This window comes from Plectropomus leopardus, chromosome 18 (assembly GCF_026936395.1).
Source record: "Plectropomus leopardus strain MGB_pleo_1.0 chromosome 18, ASM2693639v1, whole genome shotgun sequence".
NCBI lineage: Eukaryota > Metazoa > Chordata > Actinopteri > Perciformes > Serranidae > Plectropomus > Plectropomus leopardus.
The window spans coordinates 28,609,239-28,634,040 of NC_142193.1; the positions used below are offsets into that span (position 1 = coordinate 28,609,239).

General features: G+C 40.3%; 1 protein-coding gene across 4 annotated transcripts in view; it reads left to right on the plus strand.

Moving 5' to 3' along the window:
- LOC121956085 (RNA binding protein fox-1 homolog 2-like) overlaps nucleotides 1-24,802 on the plus strand; it is an 84,217-nt gene extending 59,415 nt beyond the window's left edge. For 2 of the 4 annotated variants that reach the window (XM_042504176.2, XM_042504179.2), the window contains 7 exons: nucleotides 7,297-7,384; nucleotides 8,982-9,038; nucleotides 9,989-10,136; nucleotides 12,725-12,767; nucleotides 16,688-16,788; nucleotides 17,879-17,954; nucleotides 19,559-24,802. In XM_042504176.2, coding sequence (XP_042360110.1) covers nucleotides 7,297-7,384; nucleotides 8,982-9,038; nucleotides 9,989-10,136; nucleotides 12,725-12,767; nucleotides 16,688-16,788; nucleotides 17,879-17,954; nucleotides 19,559-19,603 — 558 coding nt within the window. In that variant the 3' untranslated portion in view covers nucleotides 19,604-24,802. Of the gene's footprint in view, nucleotides 1-7,296; nucleotides 7,385-8,981; nucleotides 9,039-9,988; nucleotides 10,137-12,724; nucleotides 12,768-13,154; nucleotides 13,198-16,687; nucleotides 16,789-17,878; nucleotides 17,955-19,558 lie in introns of those variants that run through there. The other 2 variants (XR_015774813.1, XM_042504177.2) reach the window with 2 other exon arrangements.

The window sequence follows — 24,802 nt, forward strand, 5'->3', positions numbered from 1 at the left end:
TTTTGACTGTAACAGACCCAGACAGTGTTAAACCAACTTTTTACTGTTCTGCTCTTATAAAGGAGGGTGGTGTGCTTTTGTGTCTGCTCTTCTTCTTTTCCTTGGAAGTGTTTCAATTCGCTGCATCTCAGTACAGGCGACTTTTTGGGGGGTTAAGGCAATGTTGCCCCATGTTTCCGTTCTCCAGAGCCCCTTTCCCAAAGCAGAAAAAACACTAACACTCAGTAACGTCTGACTTTTTTTATTTAATGGGAAAAGTTACAATTGGCTTTCATTCCTGTGACAAATATCTCGTTGTAATCATAGGAATTTATCAGCTCCACCTCTGATTGACTTCTGTTGGCGGTAATATAAATATTACACTGAGGTGGACCCGCTAATTTTAGTTAATTTAGTTAATTTTGAATATATACCCTTCGGATACTGATTGTATCACACTCTCGGAGCGTAGAGCATGCTTTAAGTACAGAGGGAGCAGCAGAACGTCAATACAACAAGATAATTTATACTCACTGTTTGCGGTGAACATTTCTCTTTGTTAGGGTAACGTTTTGTTAGTTTACTAGCTTAAGTCGACATCATTTTCATAGAAACAAAACCTTCATGTAGTTCGTCAAAAAAGTGCTCCCCAGCATGCGACCACCACTTTTCTGCTAAAGGAAATAGCTTTATGGACACAGGTTTTAACATTTTCACTGGTCTCCATGCTTCTTTCTGCTGTTTACTAACCTTTTCCCGACCGGTCCGTGACATTGAACTTGACACACATAGAAAGACAAAAACTGTCACTGTAGAGACGTGTACACAGGTCTGACCTACTTGCAATGGGAAAAGCAGTTAATATTTTTACAGGTTTTCCGTGTTTAGGAAACCACCCACACACGTTAATTTTGGTGAAAAAATAATCTAGAGCACCGAACACCTCCCTGTCGCTGGTCTGATTGCTGTAATGATGCTCTGAGCTCCGTTAAGCATCGAGAGCAAACATCCTCTCTCCCTTTCCCTCCTCTTTCTTCTCTCTTGTATTCTGAGCTGTAACACTGCTGCTGTCAGGTTTTTGTTTCACATGGGGCGAGGAGGAGGAGGAAGAGGAGGAGGAGGAGGGGGGGCATTTAGGTTTCTTTTGTTTCTAGGATTATTTGTTCCTTTATTTATTATATTTTTTCTGTTTCCCTGACGACTTCTGTGTGTTGTTGTCAGTCTCCACGGTAACCACTCGCTGTTTCTACGGCAACGGTAAGTTGTGTACAAACATCTATTACTGAACTGACCCCCCCTTTCCCCACCCCACCCCTGAAAATGGGCATTTGATACAGCAATATGTACAGTCAAATTAAAGTCTTTGCATTTCTGTGAATCAGCTGATGTGAGAGGCCCACGCAGCCCTGCGGAGCTGCCATGTTATGTAATTTTTGCACAGTATCACAGGCACACTCACAGACAGACACAATATCTTTCAACAGATTGAACCTTTTAGCAGTAATCTTTTCTCCACATGCCCGTCCCCGTCCCCCGTCCCCCCCCACCATGTCATTAACACCTCACTGGGAATGACCGAACGTAATCACCCTCCTCTATGCAATGACACGGCTCTCCACAATCCATCTGATTAATTCTCCATTTGGACTCGATGTATATAGTGTTCATTTTCCTGATTAATAAAAAAAAAAGAAATCAACAGAAATGATATGAAGCTTTGCTCCCTGTTGCTGCCTTCGATTGCTTTGAGTGAATGCAGGCCCCCCCTCCCCCGAGCTGCAGGGCACATAACACAACGCTCTGGTTTTGAATTTTTTTTATTTTTATTTTATATTGACCCGCCTGCTTTTAGCTCAGCGTACATCTGTCAGTTATTTGCCAATTGGACTCAGTTTGCATTTAGAAAAATATGCGTTGAGACAACACAGGTTCAGACGTGGAGTTTATCCAGGCTTTGAGCTAACGTAGAAATGTTCAACATGTGGCACACCATTTTGCAGTCGAAGAATGCCCTGACCACAGAAACAGAACGAGTGTAGAGCGGACATTCGCTGCCGTGCGCCACGGAGCTTCAGTGTTTCGTGAGAGATAGCTGGTGCTGCTCACACCGACACAGAAATGACTCGACTCGGTCAATAAACCATCTATATATGTATGTGTGTGTGTGTGTGTGTGTGTGTGTGTGTGTGTGTGTGTGTGTGGCACAGAAAAGAATATCTGAAGCCTAAATTGAAAACCAAATACTTACCCGATTTATGAATACTCAAATAGCCAAACATATGGGCCCAGCCTCATTCGGTACCTCTTTTCGGTTTTGGTTAGTCGTGGTTACCATGGTTACAAAGTAGACGTAAAACATACATGTAGTGAAGGAGAAGTTGTGTGATTGAACAACAAAAACGTTGCATGAATGCCTTTAGCTCTGTTTCACACTGGCAGTTTTTAGCCTCAAGTTTAGTCGATTTTTTAAGGAGAAGCCCACTGACTGCCAACCCCATAGCATTATAAACGAAATCTGTTATTATTATTGTTATTATAGCCAATTCTTCTGCACTAGTCAAATGACCGCAGCAAAAAGTCTAATGTCCGTTCTATTCTCGTCGTATTTCAGTGGCCATGACGTTCCACACGAACATACCAGTACTACAAAAACAAAACAAAATCTTTTTGCAGTACCACTAAAGCTTCAACTGCTCAATTTTTGATTTATTTGAAAATAAAAGAAACCATTGTTGCCGCTGTTGTGTAACCATATGCATTTCTGAACCGATATGGGGTTTACCTTACTGTGTTTTTGGGTCTCTATTATGCTGCCTTTTTGTTTTTCTCTTTTTGGTTTGGTTTTCTTGTAGTGGATTGTCTGTGTACCAGTAGTCGTAGTCGTAGTCGTAGTGTACTGGTCTTAGTTTGTGACACACAGTTCTAATGCCTGGCATAGTGTCTCATGTTTATTTGATTTCTCTCCTTTTTTGGGAATGAGGACTGCTCTCTCTCTCTCTCTCTCTCTCTCTCTCTCTCTCTCTCTCTCTCTCTCTCTCTCTCTGTTCCCTCCATCCTTTGGTGCTCTGTTTCTCAACCCACCACACATAATGAGATTTTCAGGAGAATGGTCACCAAACCTAATTGCTTTATTTGAATGATGCACCTTGGGATATATGTTTTGTTTTCAACAGTACTTGTTATTAGTTTATTTTTGTGTTGCTCATGTAAACTTTCTCCCTTTTTTTCTCTTTCTCTTCACTCCATCTTTATGTTCTCCTGTTTTTTTATTTTTGTATATGGACTGGCTCTGTCTCTTTATTCTCACCTGCATCCCGTCCTCTTAACTTACCCGTCCCATCTTTGTCTCGTACGTGTTCGATGTGGGAGTGCTGCGATTGTTTTTTGATTGGTCTCTATGCTGCATCCGACGCTTGCTGATTGGCTGAATTTTTTACTTTTTTTTTGGTTTGTTACTCACTCTTGGTCATGTGTTGCGCCCATATTTGGCTGCGTGTAATTTCTGTGTTATATGATTATTAATTTTGTCAAACAAATGTTTTTGCACCCCCTCTTTCTCTCCCTTGTATTTTGTTTTTTGAATATTTCTTTTTAGGTATGTAAACCCCACAAGTTTGGTTTCATATGGAAATGTGACTTGATTGTGTCCTGGTTTATTGCTCAGGCCGGACTGGGAGGGCAAAAGTGGGATGAGAAAAGCTGAATGTTTTATTAATTATTATTAACACTTTGCCTTCCATATTCTGTTGATTTGCATGTGTTCCTGTCAAACGTTTACCCAATTTCATCGATTGCACATAACACAAACACAAGTTTATATACACTACAGACACAGAGCCAACATTTACATACGCAAAACCAGGTCCAGTCGAAACTCCTTAACTTAGACCCTTAAGCGTATGCTCATGCTCACGCACACGCCACAAACACCTTTAAACACCAGGGACCGTTCCTCATCAGATTAAAAGTTATGTTTTACCTCCCAAAATTAACTAAAATATGTTTTATATGAAAATTGTATGAAGGTAGGAAAACATGCTGCATCTTTACCTGTATGGAAAATATAGTTTATATTATTATTATTATTATTATTATTACTATTATTATTTCATTGTGGTGAAACATTAATAAGTTAATGTTGAAAACTGGTACAATTTTTTTATTTTACAAATATTTGTCGGGATTCTGGACACCCAGTTTGAAACTGGGACGATCCCAGATGCTAATTTGCATTTCCAAGAATGGCGAATGCGTGGCCCGTCCTACTCTCCCTCTAATTGGCTCGTACTCGTTACCTTCGTTGGTTGGATTGGTTAGGTTTGAGTTAGATTAGGTAGTGAGGGCAGGGCTTTGCGACATGACGAATATATAATATTTGATGACATAAAAAGTTTGTCATTTCATATTATGCTGTATCGTTTATTTCGTTAACGTCATCAGCACCAAGAAAAAGGACAGTCTAACTTAATGAGTGTTAGTGGCGGTAGTGCGAGCAGGTTTGTGCGCCGACTCTTTAGTCACATTCTGTGACCACGAAACATCAGAGCGACTCGCAAACATCAGTAATATATGAACCGGAGAGCTGTTAGTTTGTTTTCAGCTTGCAGTGGATGAATCCTCATACCGCGGTTACAGTTTAACTTCCTGCTCAGTATTTTATTTAACTTTATTTATGGCAGCAGTTACTTTATCTGTAACTGTAGTTCAGTTAATAATTTTGTTTTTTAATAGTTTACAGTAGTTAAGAGGGGATTTTTAAAAATTGACATATATATCATGTATTGTGATACAGCCTATAAATATTGTGGTAATATTTTAAAGCCATATCGCCGAGCCCTAGATTAGGGTAAGAACATAAGATAAGCCAGTCAGAGGCAAAGTGAGGTGAATACGGGCGGTTCATGCCTCGCCATCTTTGGAAAAGCAAATTTGCGCCCCAGACAAACCGAGATGTCTGGTCAATCTACTCTAACTTCCTCATTACCATTAACAGCCACTAGTCAACATAAAACTTCCTACAAAACTTCTCTGCGACACATTAAAATGTTGACATTAATTGGTTCATTGACCCATTTACATTTCAAAACGTCTCCACACCCGCGGACAGCCGTGTCCCATAGCTAGCCCTGCTAGGCTAATTGAATCATTTGCCAGTGACCTTGTCATTTGAAATGAGGGAAAAGTGAAGTAAACCTGATTTCCATTTGAATGAAGCTCTGCAGATAAAGAACATGACTCACTGAGAGAGGCGCTGCAAACGGCAGTCGAGGCCTTAATGGTCTCCTAAATGGGAGCGCGGCGTCGGTGTGCGCGCACACACAAGCACCCTCATTCCTCGGTCGCTGTCCTTCTTTGTCTCTCCCCTCATCTCGTCAAAAGGTCGTTAATCTTTAGCTCCCCGCACAGTCAGACGCAGAGCTTCACCACCACACCGGGACAGTTTGGGTTATTACAGAGAGCTACAATCTCCTTCTCTTAAAACCCATCAAAGGAAGATGAGGATAGATCAAGGGAGCGGAGTGTGAGCCTTTGAAGCTCAGAGAGGAGATTATCAGCCATCTTGGATTGAAAGCCGAAGCATTAGACTGAAATGTCAGCCAGCATGCGCAGAACATGCACTCACACACCGAAAAAAAAAAACTTTCATCTGTGCATGCCAAAAAAAAAAAAAAAAAAGTACAGCTCGGTTTCTGTCGCTGTGCCTCCACCTCCCTTTATGTGCAGTCACAGCTGCAACATAACCAATGTCACCCGTGGCAGCTTTTACATCTCTCCTCACAATGAGTCACCAAATCTCTACTGGGCAACTCACTTTTAATTGCATGATGACTAAAAATCCCCCTAACAGCCCCTGACCACCGTTACACCGTTACACACAGACACTGAGAGAGTCGGCGGCCATGTCAGGAGGAACATTATTCCACAGTGACTGCATTTACACGCACACTAATATTCTGCCACGATTCAAAGTATCACAATATTACAAATTCAATGCAGATCGTGTAAACAGCATATTACATTTGGATATTCTGAATTCATCCATATTATTAATGTAGCATTTTTAGGTTAAGACGTGTGAGGAATGCCGGTATTATTCAGGTTTTGAGAGCAGTCTTTGGACATGTTTACAGTGCATTTGGAGGATGCATGTCAGCATTAGTTCAGCGCATAGAGAACTTATTCAGAACATTTACATGCACTGGCTGGGGTGTGACTTTTTAATTTAAAATAAATATAAAATATGACCTGTTTTTTAGTTGTAAGTTTCTTACCGAAGTCAAAATTAAAAATATAAGTCCCTCCTCAGTGTTGACATTTTTGTAAAGCCTTACCTGTTTTGCTGCACTCCTTCCCTCACTCATAAGTAACAAACTGTCCCTAACTCTGACCACCGAGAGAGGTGGGCACGGTGATGAGGAGCACGTGCAGAAAACCTCGTCCAGTTTAAGTCCAACTTTACATGATTGAACTGTTCAACTTCCACTCGAATTATTGATGTGTTAGTCTGATTTAGAGAAATTCCATTTAGATTTCAGTCGGACTGACATGTATACATGCATTTCAAAAGACCAGTTTTCATCAGAATAACACAATAATTCGACTCCTTTTAACAGCATATAAACAAACTTACTGCCGCCCCTCCAACACGTGAAGGGAAGAAGGAGGCTAATCGAACGATTGGTGGTGAAAAACTTTAAAAAGTCCACAAAGAAGCGAAATGGCACAGCTGAGGGCACTCGTTAATCAGAGTATGCACGGCTGCATGCAAATTAAATAATTAGTGGAATATTAATCTTCACCGCTGTAAACAGCTCAGTATGAATATTGTCTTTTTGGAATAAGAGAAAAAACTGAATATTTTGTGCATGTAAATGTAGTCAGCGATCACACTGACTTTAAGATTTCAGCCTGTTTATTTTTTTATTCTCTTTTTCATCCTGCAGAAGTAGATTGATTTTGTGTGCAGTATAATGATGCAAGTGTGCATTTTCACAGTGAAAACAAGCTCATGTAACAGAATAATCAGGAGGAAATGTAAAATAGATGTTGGCACAAGTAAATGGACCAGAACTCAACAAAATGGCACCAGTATTCACATTTAATGACCCAGTAACAGCAGACGCACACAGATAATAACGATGTCGGAGATGCGCCGAAAAGTACAACAAATGGAGGCACATAACAGACATACTGAATATAATTCTACTGTAAAAACAACACATACATATCAGCTTTGTGTTGTGCGTTTTTGTTGTTCAGTTCCCTGTGTGTAGATGTTGTGTCTGTCTCTCTGACCGTCTGCTCCTCCGTCCCCAGGTGAATAACGCCACCGCCAGGGTGATGACCAACAAGAAAATGGTCAGCCCCTACCCTAACGGAGAGGCTCTCAGCACACTGCCTTACGGTAACAACCACACACACACAAACACACACACACAAACACACACACACACAAACACACACACTAACAATGAAGCGTGGCCCGCCTAATAATCCAAACAGCAAAGGTACACACAGGGAGAGGCACGTAAAACACACATCCTCAGTGTTTCCCCCCTGCAGGCTCTGCTGCAGACAGCGTTACGTAAGGCCGTCAGCAAACCAATTTCATGCAGTTTATTTTAGTTCCATTATTTTTGCTACGTCCTGCCAGCCGTGATATCAGCTGACTTTAAAATGTCAGCGTCTCCTGATCAACCAAATGAGGAGTGTGCAACAAAGTAAGCTTTAATTAGATGTTAAGAAAAAATTCAGCCCCTCGTGTTTTTAAAATACGTTTATTGGGTTTTTTTAAGCTTGTGGCCCTGAAGCAGGGAAGTAAATACTTTTTTGAGTTTTAAGAATGAATATATCTTTATTTTGAACATGTAAAAAAACAGCAACACAAATCGCAAAAAACGAAAACAAATAGTCACAAAAGATGGTCTATACAAAACCTATACATCAGTGTCAATAACACACACTTAAGCTACTTAATCTAATCCAAATCTGTTTATAAAATATGCAATTTATCAACTTAAGTCCTCCTAGTTAATATTTCTCAGCAGAACGAAGAATATTTCACTATAATTTTGCATGTAGCTGTAATGACACAGCATTTGTCTGCAATTCTAACTTCTCATTTAAGGACTTTGTTTTAAATTATTACAACCTTGTTTACTATATTACTACATTAAAGTGTGTTTCAAACCATTTATTAAATGTTTATATCAGATTTGGTTATATTAGAATTTCTTGCTGTCCGTCATTTTCGATGGATAGGCTTGAAATTTCTCCATAATGTATCCATACCCATAATTTTAAAAGTAATTATGACATATTTGATAGCATTTAATTTTCATTATTTAATTAATTAATTTGCAGGACAAGCTTATAGATATTGCATTTATAAGCAGAGCTGTACTGCTATTTAAGCACCACAGCACACTTACAGATCAAAAATAAGACAATTGCAAATTAAAATGCACATGACAACAGACGGCCTTCAGATTTTTCTGCCACTGTTTAAAAAAATTTAGTCAGTGATGGAAAATATACGGTTAATGCAACCGCTAGTTTCTAGATAGGCAGGGTTAAAATAAAGTGTTGACCTGCAACGTCCTTACTGGTCATCAGTTTGCTCCTTTGTCCCCTCTGCAGGACGGGGCTGTGCAGCATTTCGGTGTAGTTTAGAGTCGAGTAGAGTTGCAGAGGGAATCTGTCTTAAGAAAACAAGGTAGCGCTCTGTTTGGTCGCCTCAGAAACAGAAGCAGTTATCACGATCAATTTTTAAAGAAACGCTGCTCTGTGGTGCTCGATTATTGTCCCGTTTCTCCTCCTCTGTAGCTGTGATTAAACTGCTCTTTAGATACAGAGTAAACTGTCAGTGGTGCTGGAGGTGTGTTTAAAATGTGTTAATGTATATGAAAACACCCCGAAAGTGCAGCAGACATACAGGATTTTATGTTCTTTGTAAACTGACCATATTAATGAAGCGCCCTTCTCCTCTGTGTGACGATCAGCGGGGTGGAAATTGAGTCCGATGGTGGGGGCCGTGTACGGACCGGAGCTCTATGCAGGTAAGGCCACTCTCCATCTCCCTCACCCGCACTACAATCTGTCTCCACAGCCTACTTTACATTTTAATCACATTCCAATCTTTAATATATATTAATGCACTGCTTGCTTAGCATTTCTCCTCACTGACACTTTTATTGATATCAAGCCCTCGAGGCTGGAGTCAGTCATATTCTCCTGCTCTCTGTGCTCTTTCTTTTCTCCTTAATTCATCATTCACCTTTTTTTTTTTTTACATCCAGGGTTTGTACGGTCATGAAAAACCTGGGAAACGTCATGGAATTTGCAAATAGCAATTACCAGGCCTGGAGGAGTTTGTTTCACAAACCTGAATAATAATACATGATGTGTTCAAGGACTGGCAAAAAAATTGACAACCCAAAGATGATTTCTATTTTTACTTCTGGCCATAGGGGGTTGTGTCATTTTTGATCTTTTAAAACAAAAAAAAAATGCATGATGTCTTTAAAAAAAAAAAAAAAAATTCAAAGAAAAGCAAAAAAAAAAAAAGTTCTTTAATAATAATCATTTTAAAAAAAAACATATAATTTTTTCTTTAAAAATCAGCAGAAATTTGTAAAGAAACAAAATTTGGCTAAAAATCTTCAAAACAAAACAAAAGAAATCCCTAATATTTTTTATTAAAAATTGCCCAAATTTTTTACAGCAAAATCAGCAGTAAAAAAACAACCAAAATACAGAAATGTAAAGTTGTATGCCTCTGTAGGTCCCTCATCATTGCTTAAAAAATACTTTTAAGTTCCTGAGTTATACTTAAATATTCAGTTATTTAAATAATATATATTTTAAGGAGTAACAATGGTAGTTTCAGACAATGTATGGTCTTTAAATCTGCCTCAAAGTCACTTATACATCACATTGTACTTTTTGTTGTTCGATTTCTCCCCTAAATCTTCTGCTCTCTCCATCTTCCTCTCTCTTCTTCTTTCAGTCCCAGGGTTTCCGTACCCTTCAGCAGCCGCAGCCGCCACCACGGCGGCCGCAGCGTTCCGCGGCGCCCACCTCAGGGGTCGTGGCCGGCCCGTATACAGCGCTGTGCGGGCTGCCGTGCCTCAGCCCGCCATCCCCGCATACCCCGGGTAAGAAAAACAACGCCACTTATAAACGAGTTGTTGACTAGCTGTCCCAGATCTGCAGTGAGTGTTTTACACGACACATTTGAGGGACAAAACAAGTCGAGATCAATTGTTTTGTTTAGCGGCGAGTAAATCTGTTGAGGAACACCTCATGAATACCATTTCCAGAGTCATTTTCCAGCTCCTATTTGACCAGCTCTCTGTTTAATGCAGCTGTGCTCATACACTTCTCACATTATTCACACTTCACTCTCTTCAGCGCTCCAACTGGCACATTGTTAGTCAGTTCACAAGCTATTCAGCAGAGTATGACACGCTGATGGGATTGCACCATCGAAGGCTCATTTGAATAAACTCGCAGATACCAGCAGCGGCAGATTTGCATACACACACACACGCACACACACACACACGAGCCAGGTTCAGTCATTATGCAGAAGCAGTCACCCTGCTCACAGATTTGCTACAAATTATTCACGTTTACTCTGATCTGTTTTTTGTCCCCTCAGTATGTGTACTGTGCATGTCGTTGCTGTGCTGTGATGATTGGCTAATGGGGTTGTGACTGCTGTGATATTCAGATCAAAGCAGAATTGATTGGTTAATGGCCTCGCGGCTGCTTATTATGTTGGTATTCAAATGAAGCTAAACAAGATGAAATTGGGGGCTGCAGGAAATACCCTTTCCATATTTGCTCCACTGAAAACGACCCCTCTGAGGCGACATCCACACCTGTACTTACTTTGTTCTAAAATGCACAACTATTGTTGCATGTATGCTCTGCGTCCACACTATTCTGGCTTTGAAAACCCGAAAACACAGCCTTTGAGAACGCTGATGACCCTGTTTTATTTGGAAAACTTTGGGGTGGCATTTTACTCCGAAGGGGAAGAAATTTAGACTTTTGTAAACCATGATGCAGAAACCGTTGTTCGCTTCCTCATCGGGTGTTTTATAGAATATAGAAATATTAATGAGAAAATATAATAAAAAAAATATACGCATAATATATGCATTTTTACGCAGAACCAAACGACGTCGGCATGATGCTCCAGTATGTGATTTTAGACAGCATGCTGGCATCGTGGACTCAAAAGAGGTGCGTCGGGCATGACGTTTAACACAACAGCGTCGCCCTCTAGTGTGACATATAACATATGCTACAACAGCACTTTCTAAAAAATAACAATGGCATAACCTGGTGTCTGTTATACGGCAGCCGATCTCGTCCTCTGCTTAGAGGGTAAGGAGCTCCCGAATCTCATTGTTTTCACTATTTTCGGACATTTTTAGCCACTCCTCATCGTCATCTCCTGCGGTGGGTCGCACACTTAAACACATCATCAAAATGTCACACTTGTGCCTTCCATGCTCACGTGTTTCCAGCTTTACACGGACCTCGTTGCATCCCTTTTTTTTAGCTCCTGTCTCGGCTCAGAGACCACTCTGTCCCCCCCCCTTTTTTTTTTGGATGTTATATACAGAACAGCGAGGCTGCAAAACAGCGTGATATTCCCGCCCTTAACAGGCATTTTAAACGCGGCTCTGCCAATTCTCCTCTCATCAACCCCAAAAAACAAATGCACGTTCTGGTAAACAAACACGGCATGCGCCACTCTCCCTCCTCTAATGAAGTTTGATCTCCTTAATGTTGCCAACGCCGGCATGAGCTTGGCAGGAAACTTCACACAGTCCTCAGGTTCTATTATTCCCTTTATAAACAAACGTACTATTATGTGAATCACAGTGTTTACAGAAGCTTATTAATGCGATGCATGATGGGTTTAACGCTCTGACGCTGTTGCAACAGGTTTACTAATTCAGGCTCCTTTAATTTGCCAGAATGTGTCATAAGTAAAAATGCAGATTGACCCAGCTCTAGTACATTTTGTGATTTCATCCTCCTTCTGAGGGAACTCCTTAATCATCACCATGGCTTCCTCTGGCAATGGATAACCAACCCCAGTCTGTTTTCCGCCGCTTTGACCGCCTTATACTCGTGTTACTCGCGAGCTAAGAAATCTCTGATCTTGACAAGAGTAACCAACCAACTGCAGAGACAATCTGTGTCCTCTTTACACCAACACACATGCCCAGCGTACATAAATAGTCATTTGATATGCCTTTTAAGGCGTGTGAGAATGGATAAAGAGATTATTAGCGAAACAGTGACGAAACATTGTGTGCAGGGAGGTCGTTTAAAAATAAAAGAGTGTGGATGTGGCCTCAGACTGAATAAAACCACCCATTCAAAGTTCTCTTTACTGCCTTCATTTTCTTGTAGCTGGGGAACAATATCACTTTATGGTTTCATTTCACTTCAATGAGCCTAATCTATTAGCCCCACAAGTCTGTTGTTTTAATGTTTTTGGTTTGGAGCTTAAATGGAAGCAGTATTTCCTCTGCATGCTGCATGGGTGTGAAATAACTACTTTCTCTCTCTCTCTCTTTTTCTACCCCTCTCTTCTTGTACCATCTTTTCTTTTTGCTGTGTTGTGACCTTCATCCACTCTGGTTTTGGGACTGTGCACCACTCCGTTTGCACCCCCTCCACCACACCATCCCCTCCCGTTTTCTTCCTCCTCTCTCAGTGTGGTGTATCAGGATGGGTTTTACGGAGCCGCAGACTTGTATGTAAGTAAACCCACCTCCAGCCGACACACCCTCTCTGTCCCTCCCCTCACGGCTTTCTCCTGCTCTTTTTTCCCTCTGGGGGTGATTCTGCATGTGCGTCCAGTCATGCGCTGCACAGAGCTGCCTGCATAAAGGTGAACGAGCCCCGAAACACCACCCGTGACACAACACCCTAAAAAATAAAAGCTGGTGTTGTTGCGCTGCTTTAAAAAATAGCCGTGAAATCTTAACAATAGGATGGAGGGTGTCAAACACCACTATAAAGGCTGCTCTGTGGGCGGATGCGGCAGCGTGCGTCAGTGTACGAGTGTGTGAGTGCAAGAACAAGAGCGTGTGTGTGTGTGTGTGTATCCAGGTTGACAACGGTTGTTTCTGTTCTCTCTATAGACTAGTGTTTCAGGACTCAGTCCTTAGTCCCAGATTGCCTCAGGTAGGGTCAACTCAACACCAAACCCACAGTGTGCATTGTTTTTTTACTGTACTACCTCTTCTGATCTTATGAATCATCTTCTGATCTGATCTGGAACATGTTGTCTTTTAGTTGTTTTAAAACACCAAAAAATTACCACTGCTTTGAATTTTTCTTTGTTTTTCTACTAACTCACTGAGATGTGCACTGTTTTCGATTGTTGGGGGGGCGGGCTTTGTTTGTTTGTTTGTTTGTTTTACTAAACTACTAAATTGTATTGCGTGTGTATTTTTTTTCTTTCCTGCCAGTTTGTTCAAAAGAGAACCTGGTCTCTTTTGTCTGGTCGGCTAGTTTTGGAGAAACTTCTGATTTTGTTCTCTTGTGGGGAAAAAAAAGAAGATAAATTACATTTATCTTGAAAACAGCAAAATACAAATTGGATGTAACTATGATGGTTTATATTAAATTAGAGGTTTCTTGCTTCATTTTAAAACTGTGGCTTTTCACGCTGTGTGTTGCAAGAGTGAAGGCAGGCAAAGGCAGCTGAGTTACTAAAAACATGGACATCAGAGGGCAAAAATAATTTTCCAAAATCTCTCAAGAACCTCCTGAAATCTTCAGTGGCTGATTTAAACAGAATCACAGACATGTCTCCTTTACTTTAAGTTTGAAACTTAAAAAACAACGAAACATCAGGATTGTATGATTTTAGCATGCCAGTGTTAGATGCAAATACAAGTGCTACATGTGCCAGTGCATGATTACTAAGTTTGCAAACTGTGAAGTTTTCATTATTATCTATAGTATCAAGTTTCCATTTAGAATGTAGTATTATTTGTAGTATTATATCGACTCTCGCTGGGGGGCGACTCTCAGGGTGAGTGGCGGGAGCTGCACCTGCAGACGTTACATCCAGCAGCCCTCTCATACACCAAATGCTGTTTTTGGCTTCTTCCCGAAGTGTTCCAGATAATTTTAACAGACCCTTTTTAAGGCATCTTAAGTTGGGAAGGTTTTTGGAAGTTTTTGCAGAAAAACAGCAGTGTGTACACAACAACTCAATACTGGCAAAAATGAATAGACACGGATGCATCTCAGCTTAAGGCCAGAAACACACTGGCTGCATCAGTCGGGCGTGAGCATGGCTGAACCGGTTGTTTGTTTTTTTGTAGCGCCCGTCTGAACAAGTTCGAGCAGCCACGCTGGCTGCGTGCGCAGCACATTTTATTGTAAATGCAAATCAGCTTCAGTCTCATTAGATAGTAATAATCTGTGTCGTTATCGGCTCTGAAGAACCGATATCGGTCGACCCCTACTGCAGACATAAGTGAAGACTTTTGAACGTGGCGCCCTCGTCTCCTCTGCTCTCAATCCATCACCCGTTAGAAAGTCTCGAAAACTTAAATAAGGCTTGTTGTTGGAAGAATTCAGGACACTACAATGAGTTGTCTGCGCCTCGTTTGAGCTGAATTTCTTAATGTGAGCTGAGAATAATTCTCTGCTGCCTTTGCCTACTTCCACTCTCATAACACACAGCGTGAACAGCCCCTAATATACAGTGTACAATTTTTTAGGAAGGTTCCAGTCAATGTTAGCCCGGGATGTCAGCTCCTGAAAGTAGAACCGGAGAACATGGTCTCTTCCTGAATTAACCCCCCGACTCCTCCCAGGATGGTTACTGAAGCATGTGCTGTTCAGCTGCTGCATGCAGACATACTGTACTACTGCTCCATGTCCTCTCCCTCCACTCACCCACAAGGCCTTGCTCTCTCTCCCTAATAACCCCGTTCTCTCTGTCCCGCCCCTCCGCCTGCGCTCCGTGTCCTGCAGGCGTCTCGGAGAATGCCGGGTGTTTCTGTTGTGCTTTGCTGTGCTCTGTTCTGATCAGGTCCAAATGCAGTGGTGTTGTGTTTTTCTGTAGGTTTGGACTTTAATTTGGGTCATGCATGCAGTGTCAGCGTGAGGAGATGATTTTTAGTCAGCACAGGCTCGTGTGGGTGTGTTTGTGTGTGTGACCTTTTATTTCCATCTCTTTTTTTTCTGTCTCCTGAATCCATGTGAACAAACACAAATAATAATAATAACAAATGCAGTTTTGTCATAAATGTGTCTCCACTAGAGCTTCCTGTAGTGTCCTCATACTGTACTCTCAGGCGTCCTCCTGACGTCTCCGATCATTACTTGAATCTTCCGTCCTGATGAGACAATGAGTTTTCTATACGGCCTGAACATTTTGTCTTCCACTATTTTACCTCCCCCTCTCCCGTAGTGGTAATAATACAATCTAACTCAACCTCGACAGTCCAATTTTCTCTCTCTGTCTCACTGATAAAGCACTCCTGTCCCACGTCCAGCACCACCTCCGCCTCTCCCCGTACAGAAACGAAATATACTGACACACACTGTAACATCAGTTCTGAATGTATATATATATTTAAAGAGGTTTGGACATATACGATGTATCTGTAAGGACATGTTACTGTTACAGAAACAGAAACAACTGTCACGATAATTACTAAACCGACTTATTGTAAGATAAATGGACATGACTTCGACCATTTAGCTGAACTCGTGTTTACAGAAGAATCAACATTTTAGCAAACATGATGCCAGAATAAACAGAAGGGATTTGAAGAAATATAAAACAATTTAAAGCCTCTGGGAACTCTAATCACCAAAAACATTCTCAGATAATGTCCGTAGTGGAATTTCAAGTCATTAGTCACAAGGGGTTTCTCGTTTTTTTTTTGATTTTCCATGAAAACACATCCTAAAAAAATAGGTTAGGAATTTCAGATCTTAATAATTTTTCATACACACATTTTTCAGACTCTTATAATACAGATTCAAAAAGAAAAAATGATAATTCATTGATTTTTCTTGCTCCAGTGTGACATTTTGCACGGCATAGAGGCATTTTAATATTGTATTCATATGGGGTTATAAATGGGAATAAAATATCTGTTTAGAATCTTCCACCCCTATTTCAAATGTAGTTTAGTGTCTTACATGCATAAGCTGGGTTGATTTGGCCGTATTTATCCCAGATCCATATCACGTAATATGAATGAAGCCTATCAAAAACTTCAAGTCAGGTGTCAATTGATACTAATTCAACATGTCAAACTGAAATCCCTAAATGCTCCCGTCGGTGCTGTAGATTTAATGTTACCGGTCTGCAGATGTCATTCTTGCCAGTGTTTAACTAAATTAACGTTATGTGTGCAGCACGCTGTGTTTCTGTATGTTAGCTGGCTTTGACCAACGTTTCACAGATCAGATGTTTTTAAGTCGTCAAAAATTTTTGTACAAATGTAAACAAGTATTTCTTAGAGTGAAATGTCAGTATATTCTGTCTCTATATGCCCCCCCCCCTCCCCCCCCACTCATCACACACCTTAGTCCAGGTGTTTCTCTCCTCAGAGACATATAACTTAGTTCTGTTATTTGTGTGTGTGTGTGTGTATTTGTGTGTTTGTGTGTGTGTGTGTGTGTGTGTGTGTGTGTCTAGGGAGGCTACCCGGCTGCTGCTGCCGCCGCCGCTGCTTATCGCTACGCCCAACCTGCGGCTGTAACCGGAGCAACTGCTGCAGCCGCCGCCTACAGTGACAGGTGAGTTCAATCCAGGACACACACACACACACACACACACACACACACACACACACACACACACACACACACACCTGAGTATGAAAATGGTGTGAGGTGTCAGGAGTCAGTTTCAGATACGAGGAAGTGGTTTTTCTTTAGTAGATTATCTAAAAAGGAATCTGAGGCCCAAAGGGTTAATACATTACTCCGTGGTTCTTTGATAACAGAGAAACAATATTGATAATGGAATTATGGGATGTACAAGGACGTTTTTGTCCATTAACACAGCTCTAATGGATGGATAAGATAAGCCCGTAAGACTTTCAACCTGAAGGAGCAGATTAGATGCAGTTTAACATTTACCTGAGTGGAAACATGGCCGGAGAGCCAAATCAGTATTATTGAATAATAAACTGAATACGTTAAACCATATTAACTCTGATGAATAATTAAAAGCAGTATTTTAAATGTGCCTTCTGGAGCAGCACTTTGTGCCAGCCGCATGAAAGAAACTACAAAACAATAAGTCTGATGCATTCATGTGATGTCGGCGTTTCGGAGTTTGGAAGACGTTCCAAACATGACATATCCGTAAATACGATATGTCAGATGAGCACGTGAAGGCAGCATAATGCACGATAACAACAAAGTGCAAACGTGGCTTCAGTTTTCTCTGTGGAGTTTTCTTGTAAACAAATTATTTCTCTAAAAAACTGCATTTTCTTGAAAAGACCACACATGGCACACATTTTTTAAAGCTTGATTGTGCACAGCCCTGTTTGTGCACAGCCCATTTTGTGCGTGGGTTAAAAGACTGAAAACTGCATTATTTACATCCATGTTTACGCCACAGAAGTCTCCTCCTTTTCCAGCTTTAATGGGTGCGTTGCTGGATGTCTTAGCTCATTAGCGCCACCTGTAGATGAGTCAAACTGTGTCAGTTTGTAAATATGTCTTGTGATACCTGCATGAGCACACTTAGGCATCTTGGCACATGTGCGAAAGGCTTTACTCCACGAAAATGATCAGAAACTTTTCAAGCTACCTTTAAAAAAAGTATTTTTAAGTGAAATGTGTAATTTCTTGTTTTTTGTGTTTTTGTGTCTAGTTATGGCCGAGTGTACACTACAGATCCCTACCACGCTTTAACTCCAGCTGCTGCCGCTTACGGAGTCGGAGCCATGGTGAGAAAAAACCGAACATGCAACATTAATGAGAAAACTTTAAATCCACAGCACTCTCTTTATCACGAATCTGCACATGTTAAAGGGCCATTTTATCCCAAAATCAAAAACATATAATTTCTTACCTGTAGTGCTGTTTATAAGTCTATATAGTTTTTCTGTGAGTTGCAGAGTGTTGGCGATATTTTCCAATATAATGGAACTAGATGGCACTCAGCATGTGGTGCTCAAAATCCCCCCAAAAAATACATTTAAAAGACTCAACAGCAACGTCTCTTTCCACAAATCACGACCCGGTGACTCGAGGTATTCCACAGAGCTTGTTGTGAGCAGTTTCATGCAGGAAATATTTTCTTTCTACCGAATTACAGACACCAACTGTATCACTGTGCATAAGTAAGCGAGCAGCTAGTCAGTGAGCTGGTCATGACTTCAGACGTCTTTCACGAGTATTTAAACCTTTGAATCCTCTCTAGCTTTAAAAAAGCTAAAGAAAACTGTATATGAAAAAAAAAATGTACAGGAAAACTGTAATTATAGTTATCATAATTACATATTTAAAATTATGTTACAGCATTATTATACATTTTTAAGTATTTTAAAACTTTTTTTCTTGCAAATGTTTGAGTCATTTCTTCTTTTGGTGCAATTTATTTTAAAAACATGTAAAAAAAAAAAAAAAAAAAAATGTGCAGAAGTAAACGTGCATCTAATCAGTAACCAGATCATGATTTCTGGAAAGAAACATTTCTGTTGAGTTTTTTTAAATGTATTTATTTTTGGCACTTTGAGAACCTCAAGCTGAGCATCATCTAGTTCCATCATGCTGGAGAGAAAGTAGACGTCTCTACGGCCGACATCTCCAACGCTCTGCGACTCACACCAAACACATCTAAGATGATAAATAGCACAACATGTAAGAGGAAAATGGTGTATTTTTGGGGTGAACTGTCCCTTTAAAGGGATAGTTTGGGATTTTTGAAGTAGGGCTGTCTGAGATTCTCATGTATAATCAGTGTATTACGTACAGGAGCTGGCGGTTAGCGCGCTCACGGTCTGCAGAAACTGACAGGGAGCAAACTCTACAGGGGCTGATGTCGAACCGTATCGTAAAAATCAATAATAAGTGGACGTATATGTATGTATTTAGAGTATTTTCCCCGCTTTACCTCGCCGTCACACTGCCTTTTCCTTTGGCACTACGTTTCTCATCGCCGTCAGTCAGCTGTTTGGGTCAGAAAGTGCTGTTACGCCTGAAACAGACGTCACATTGAAAACACAATCCAGCGTCCACTTAGACTGAGTTTGTATTTTTTAGGTAGGCTGTTTTTAAAGTGGCTAAAATACATTTTGGGAAGCACTGACACTGACTACACATAAGTATCTCACACTACTTCAAATATCCCGAACTATCACTTTAAGCTCTTCTCATTGCAAGTGAAGTGGGTCAAAAAGACATGAATAAATAAATATATCATCTACATATCATGTTTCCTTATTATCAGTTGTGGATTGAAGTGTAACAGTGGGGACTAAATGTTATAGATGAACTCTGTATTTTTATAGCTGTGACTTTATTTTTTCCTCTTTTCTGTCTCTTTCAGGCCAGTTTATACCGGGCAGGATACAGTAGGTTTGCTCCTTACTAAAAAAAAAACAAAAAATACAAATCACACCCGGGGAATTTCACATCGCTCCAAAAAAAACAAAAAAAACAACCCTTTTTCAAGCTGTTTGTTTGGCAGCAGCTCCCCTCCATTTTTCTGCAGGCGGACTCTAGTGACAACTCGTGTTTTGTTTTTCTTTTCCTCTTTTTAAAATTTTTTTCTCTTCTGTGTGGCGAGAGAGGTCGTTTGCCACATCATCGACTCAAACTCTGTCTGTACTCGTCTGTCTGTCGCTGACACGGAAACAAACTGCCAGGAGTGAAGAGCCACTTTGACCTACGGGGGCACAATTTAGGACGGTTTATAAAAACACTACAGGACCCGGAGGGAGAGAGACTGCTGCTCCTGTGTGACACTTTTTTTTTTTTTTTTGAACTTTCAGTATATCGACTGCCCTGTAAAACCTACGCAGACATGTACACACTCTCAACACCAAGTATACGGCTTCCTCTCCGTTTTTTTCCTTTAGTGTTGCACAGAATGACGCCACAGCACAGCGTTACTACAAAAGGTACTTTTGAAAACACTACAGCAGCAGAGACGCTGCTGTGGTCCAGCGTCGCCGTATGATAATGACTCTGCTCGACACAGAAGACGTAGGAATCATTCTTGTTTCGTAAAATCTGGGATCGAATCATCTGACTGACAAAAAACACTCTTGTCAAACACAGCATGGGAAAAAACCTCCGACATTTCACCCCCCCCTTCCCGAATTTCAAAGAAAACACACCAAAAAAAAAAAAAAAAAGTTAAAATGACAAGGAAAAAAAAACTATGTGACTTTTTTCTGCATTACCTCAGTTTCTCCTTCATCTTTTTACTTTTTGCTGCCATCGATAAGACGTATAAATAACGTGGACGAGCCATTCTTTCGTTTTTGGTCGACACATTTATTAAAGCAACACTAAGACGGGATGTGGAGACCCCTGTACGTATGTTTGAGAAATCCAGCGCACCTCCCCTCGTATCCTCGATCCGCTCACTTCTTCCAAAAAAAAGGACTCGGCCCATTTCTCTCCTAAAACCGTCAGACATTCCAGCTGCGGCGGCGACGCAGCGAGCGAGCGAGCGAGCGAGCGAAGGGGTTAAATGGACAAAAAGAAGCCATCAGATGAACTGAGTGGGAACACCCACACGGGACGCTAATCATCTGCCAGTCAGCCAAATGGGAATCCCTCCTGGCCAATTGAGATATATTTTCTGCCTCCAGGCTTCGTGGAAACGGTGTCTGATCTCCGCTCGGCAGAACGGCCCAGATTACAACACAGTTGGAGCAAAGAGATTGTGAAGAATTATCTATTTATATTCAATCATTTTTAACGTGTCCGCATCAGTTTTTTGTAGTTTTAAATCCTGCATTACGCTCTCTGGGATCGAATAGTTTTAAAGTCTGCGTGGAGCCGGACAATTCACACAAAAAAAAAAAACTCTTCTGTATGTATCACGTCTCCGTATACTCTCACTATGTTGTTGTTGCTATATATTTGCCTTTTTGGTTCCAAAGATTTTCTGAAGAAAGCCCAGTTTTTCTTTTGTCCTGATGTATTTCTTATTTTTGCTGTTGATTTTTTTTGCCTTTACTTTCTTTTGTTTTTAATCTGTGGGTTGAAGCTGTTTTTGTCATGAACAGGACCCTGGGAAATGCTTTCAGACGTCTTTTACAAGTATTTCAACATTTCAGCCCTGAGCAAAGCGGTGCGATTTCTTTCAGAAACATGGGTGAAGGACAATGGGCAACGTGGTGAGAAATGTTCCACAAATTGCAAAAAATGAGTAGATTTAGAAAATTATTTTTGAAAAAAAAAAAATAGGGGAAAATGTCTGGGGCAAAAAGAAAACATTAATTACCTTATTAAAATTGTGTTACAGAATTATTATAATTTTTTAAGCATCTTTTCCAGTTCATTTCATTTTTAAAAAAATATTTCTTCTTTCTTTGTTTTTATTTATTTTAATTATTATTTTCTATATTTTATTTTTTATCAATTTTTTTTGCTAATTTTCAGGTGATTTTCTTGTTTTTTTTTAATTTCTTGCTAAATTTTGGGTCATTTCTTCTTTCATTGCTCATTTTCTTTTTTCAGCCATTTGCTTAACTTTCAAAGTCTAAAGCAGCGACTACAAATCTTGGGACATGCAGACACTAAAACAGCCTGCTTATACTTCAGACGACTTTCACAAGTATTTAAACCTTTGAAACCTCAGGAAATCTGTGCCGTTTCTTTCAAAAACATGGGGGGAATAATGGCATTGAGCAACTTGGTAAGAAATGTTCCAAAAATTGCAAGAAATTTAAAAATTATTTTAAAAAATCTAGGAAAAATTGTCAAGGGGAAAACATAAAAAAGCTAGGGGAAAAAAAAGAGAAAATCTAGGGATAAATATCTGGGGGGAAAAAAAGCCATAAGATAGCAAAATGGATAAAAGTGATATATTTAAAATCATTTACCGAATTGTTTTACATTTGAATCCAATTTTTCCAGGTAATTTCCCTGTTGTTTTTTTTCTAATTTTCTTGTTTTTCTTGCTAATTTTGGGTCATTTTCTTCTTCTGTTGCTCATTTCTCCTTTCTCTTCCATGTTTTTTTGGGTTTGTTTTTTTTTTTAAGAAATCAAGCCAATTTGCTCAAGCTTCAAAGGTGAAAGCGTCTACACATTTTGGGACATGCAAACACTAAAACAGCTCGGTTAAATTCACTCTTTATTTATTTCCTTTTTTTTCTGTTAACACATAAAAGTGTCTGCAGAGGTGTTTGCTGCAGACGAGGGAAATCAGAGCAGATGGAGTCATGAGGGATGTGCAGAGAGACAGGGCGGATATTTTGAATTACATTTGCCATCAGGGCCAAATCACAGGCGGCGTTAGGGAGGGGAGCGTCCGCGCAATGTCGCCCTGCTGCGGCCAGCTTTTCGGAACAATGAAGCCGTGTGTGGGCGGCTGGCGGAGGGACATTGTGGCGGTGAAGGTGAGGAGCTGAGCCATGAATCAGCAGCTGACCGGATAACAACGTCCCCTGCTGTCTTCTTTCTGAACTCTCCGGTGCGCTCAGGGCGGAGCGGACGGTGCGAGGTGTTTTTGTATGATTGTGAAAACTGTGTGCAGTAGGTCCAATGAGTATTTTTGACGCGCATTACCTCTTTTTTTGTCTTTATTATTCCTTACAAGTATTATCAGAAGTGTTGCTATGCATGCTTTTGTGAGAGAGGAAGGGCGTCAGTCAGATTTCATTTGTGCATGAATTCAAATCATAGTGCTGGAGGAGGAGGAGGAGGAGGAGGAGGAGGAGGAAGAAGATGAGGATGGACGGGGGTGTTTACAAAGAGCTCGGATGTTACGTGATGCGAGGAGACAGGAGCGACGAGTCTCATCACAGGTCCGGTGGCGCGTCTCTGTGAGGGGAGGGAGGAGGAAGTGGCCCGCAGTCGCGTTATGGGGGCCGATGGGGTCCGCTTCAATAATCTGGGTTATCGCTGCTGTGCGCCTCTGCGCTCGCGCTGGTAATCACCAGCCATATCAGATGCGTAAAGTTTAATGTGCTGTGTCTGGACCCCTGTGGGTTGATTTTATAATGAAAGTAAATCTCCAAAATAATAATGTTAAGGACACAGGCCCGACTAATGATAAGGAACAATTCAACAAAATCAAAAATTTGGAAAAGTGAAGAAATCTTAGTTGCAGCTCTTCAGGGTGGAGCTGCAGTGATTAATCGATTAGGTGTCAACTGTAAATTAATCACCAATCTGTTTGATGATCGATTAATCTGTTTGATCCATTTTCTTAAAGAAAAAAATTCAAAAATCATCACCTGATTTGGAAATCGATTCATCTGTTTGGTACATTTTGTGAGAAACACGAGTCAAAATTCTCAAATTTCAGTTTGTCAAACTACAGCTGCAAATATCTGATTAGATGTCAATTATGAAATTAATCACCAACTTATTTGATATTTGATAAAGAGATTTCCTGAGTAAATTTTTAAGAAAAAATCTCTGATTCCAGCTTCTTTAATGTGAACATTTTCTGGTTCTTTACTCCTGAAACATTAAACTGAATACTTTTGGGTTTTCAGTCGAATAAAGACATTTGAGGGCGTCACCTTGATCTTTTGGAAACACTGATACTTTCTTATATTTTACGACTAATCGAGAAAATAATTGACATGATAATCAGTTATGGAAATAATCTGCAGCTCGACTCCACGGTGAACGAAGAATCTAAAAACAGAAAATTCTTGATGAATTTTAATAAAAGAGGCCTGCGTTTAAAACTTAATTAAAACATCAGTTTACAAACTCTCACACGACTCGTGCAACATAATCCAAGTTTTATTGATCTAGTCTCGTGTTACTCCCGAAATTTACTTAATTTTACCTCTCTGAACTTTTTATAGTCCCGTTCAAACAAAGGCGAAGCCTAAAGTGTTCACATAGCAAAGTTAAAACAGACAAAAAATAACATTAACAACAATAAATAAAGTTTTGCAAGACAAGAAAATTTGTTTTACTGCACGAGTTTTTAAAATTAGTTGTTAAAAGTGGACCTCTGACTTCATTTATCACAAATATTCCCTGTTTTTGGATTCTTCTTTCACCATTGAGACGTGAAAAAAAGTTTTTCTTCACAAACACAATGTAACACGGGATGATTAATTGATCTGCACATGATGATTTTGGGTCTGAAGTGTTCCTTTAAGACGCTCTGATGCTGGTGATCTGGCAGCAGCTGTGTTATTACGCACCTGCCCACAGACGTGCTCATTTTCCTGCATCGAGGTGGTTCAGTCGTTATCGAGCAGCCGCTGTGGTGCAGCTGCAGTGACTCCTGCGGCTTTCCTTTTCTTGTTTTTGTCTCTTCTAATTGGAGTAAATCTGCAGAAATGAGCGCGGACACAGTTCTCCTCGGCCGCTGACCCCGACTCCCCTGCGCTGTGCTCAAGTCAACCCAGTGGGAGTTTTTTTCTTCTTTTTTTTGTACAGGGATTTCATAAATGAGTCTGAATTGCATGTGGGGTTTTTATATGTCACATGCTCTCAAAAGCTCATTTATCCAAGTGATTTTTATTTTCAATAAGTGACATGTATTTTCTCACAATGTTTTATTTTGCCATCCTTGTGTCTGCCTTCTGTTTATTCTCTTCATTATTATTGAATGTATATAATAAATAAACTGTTTGGTTTTTA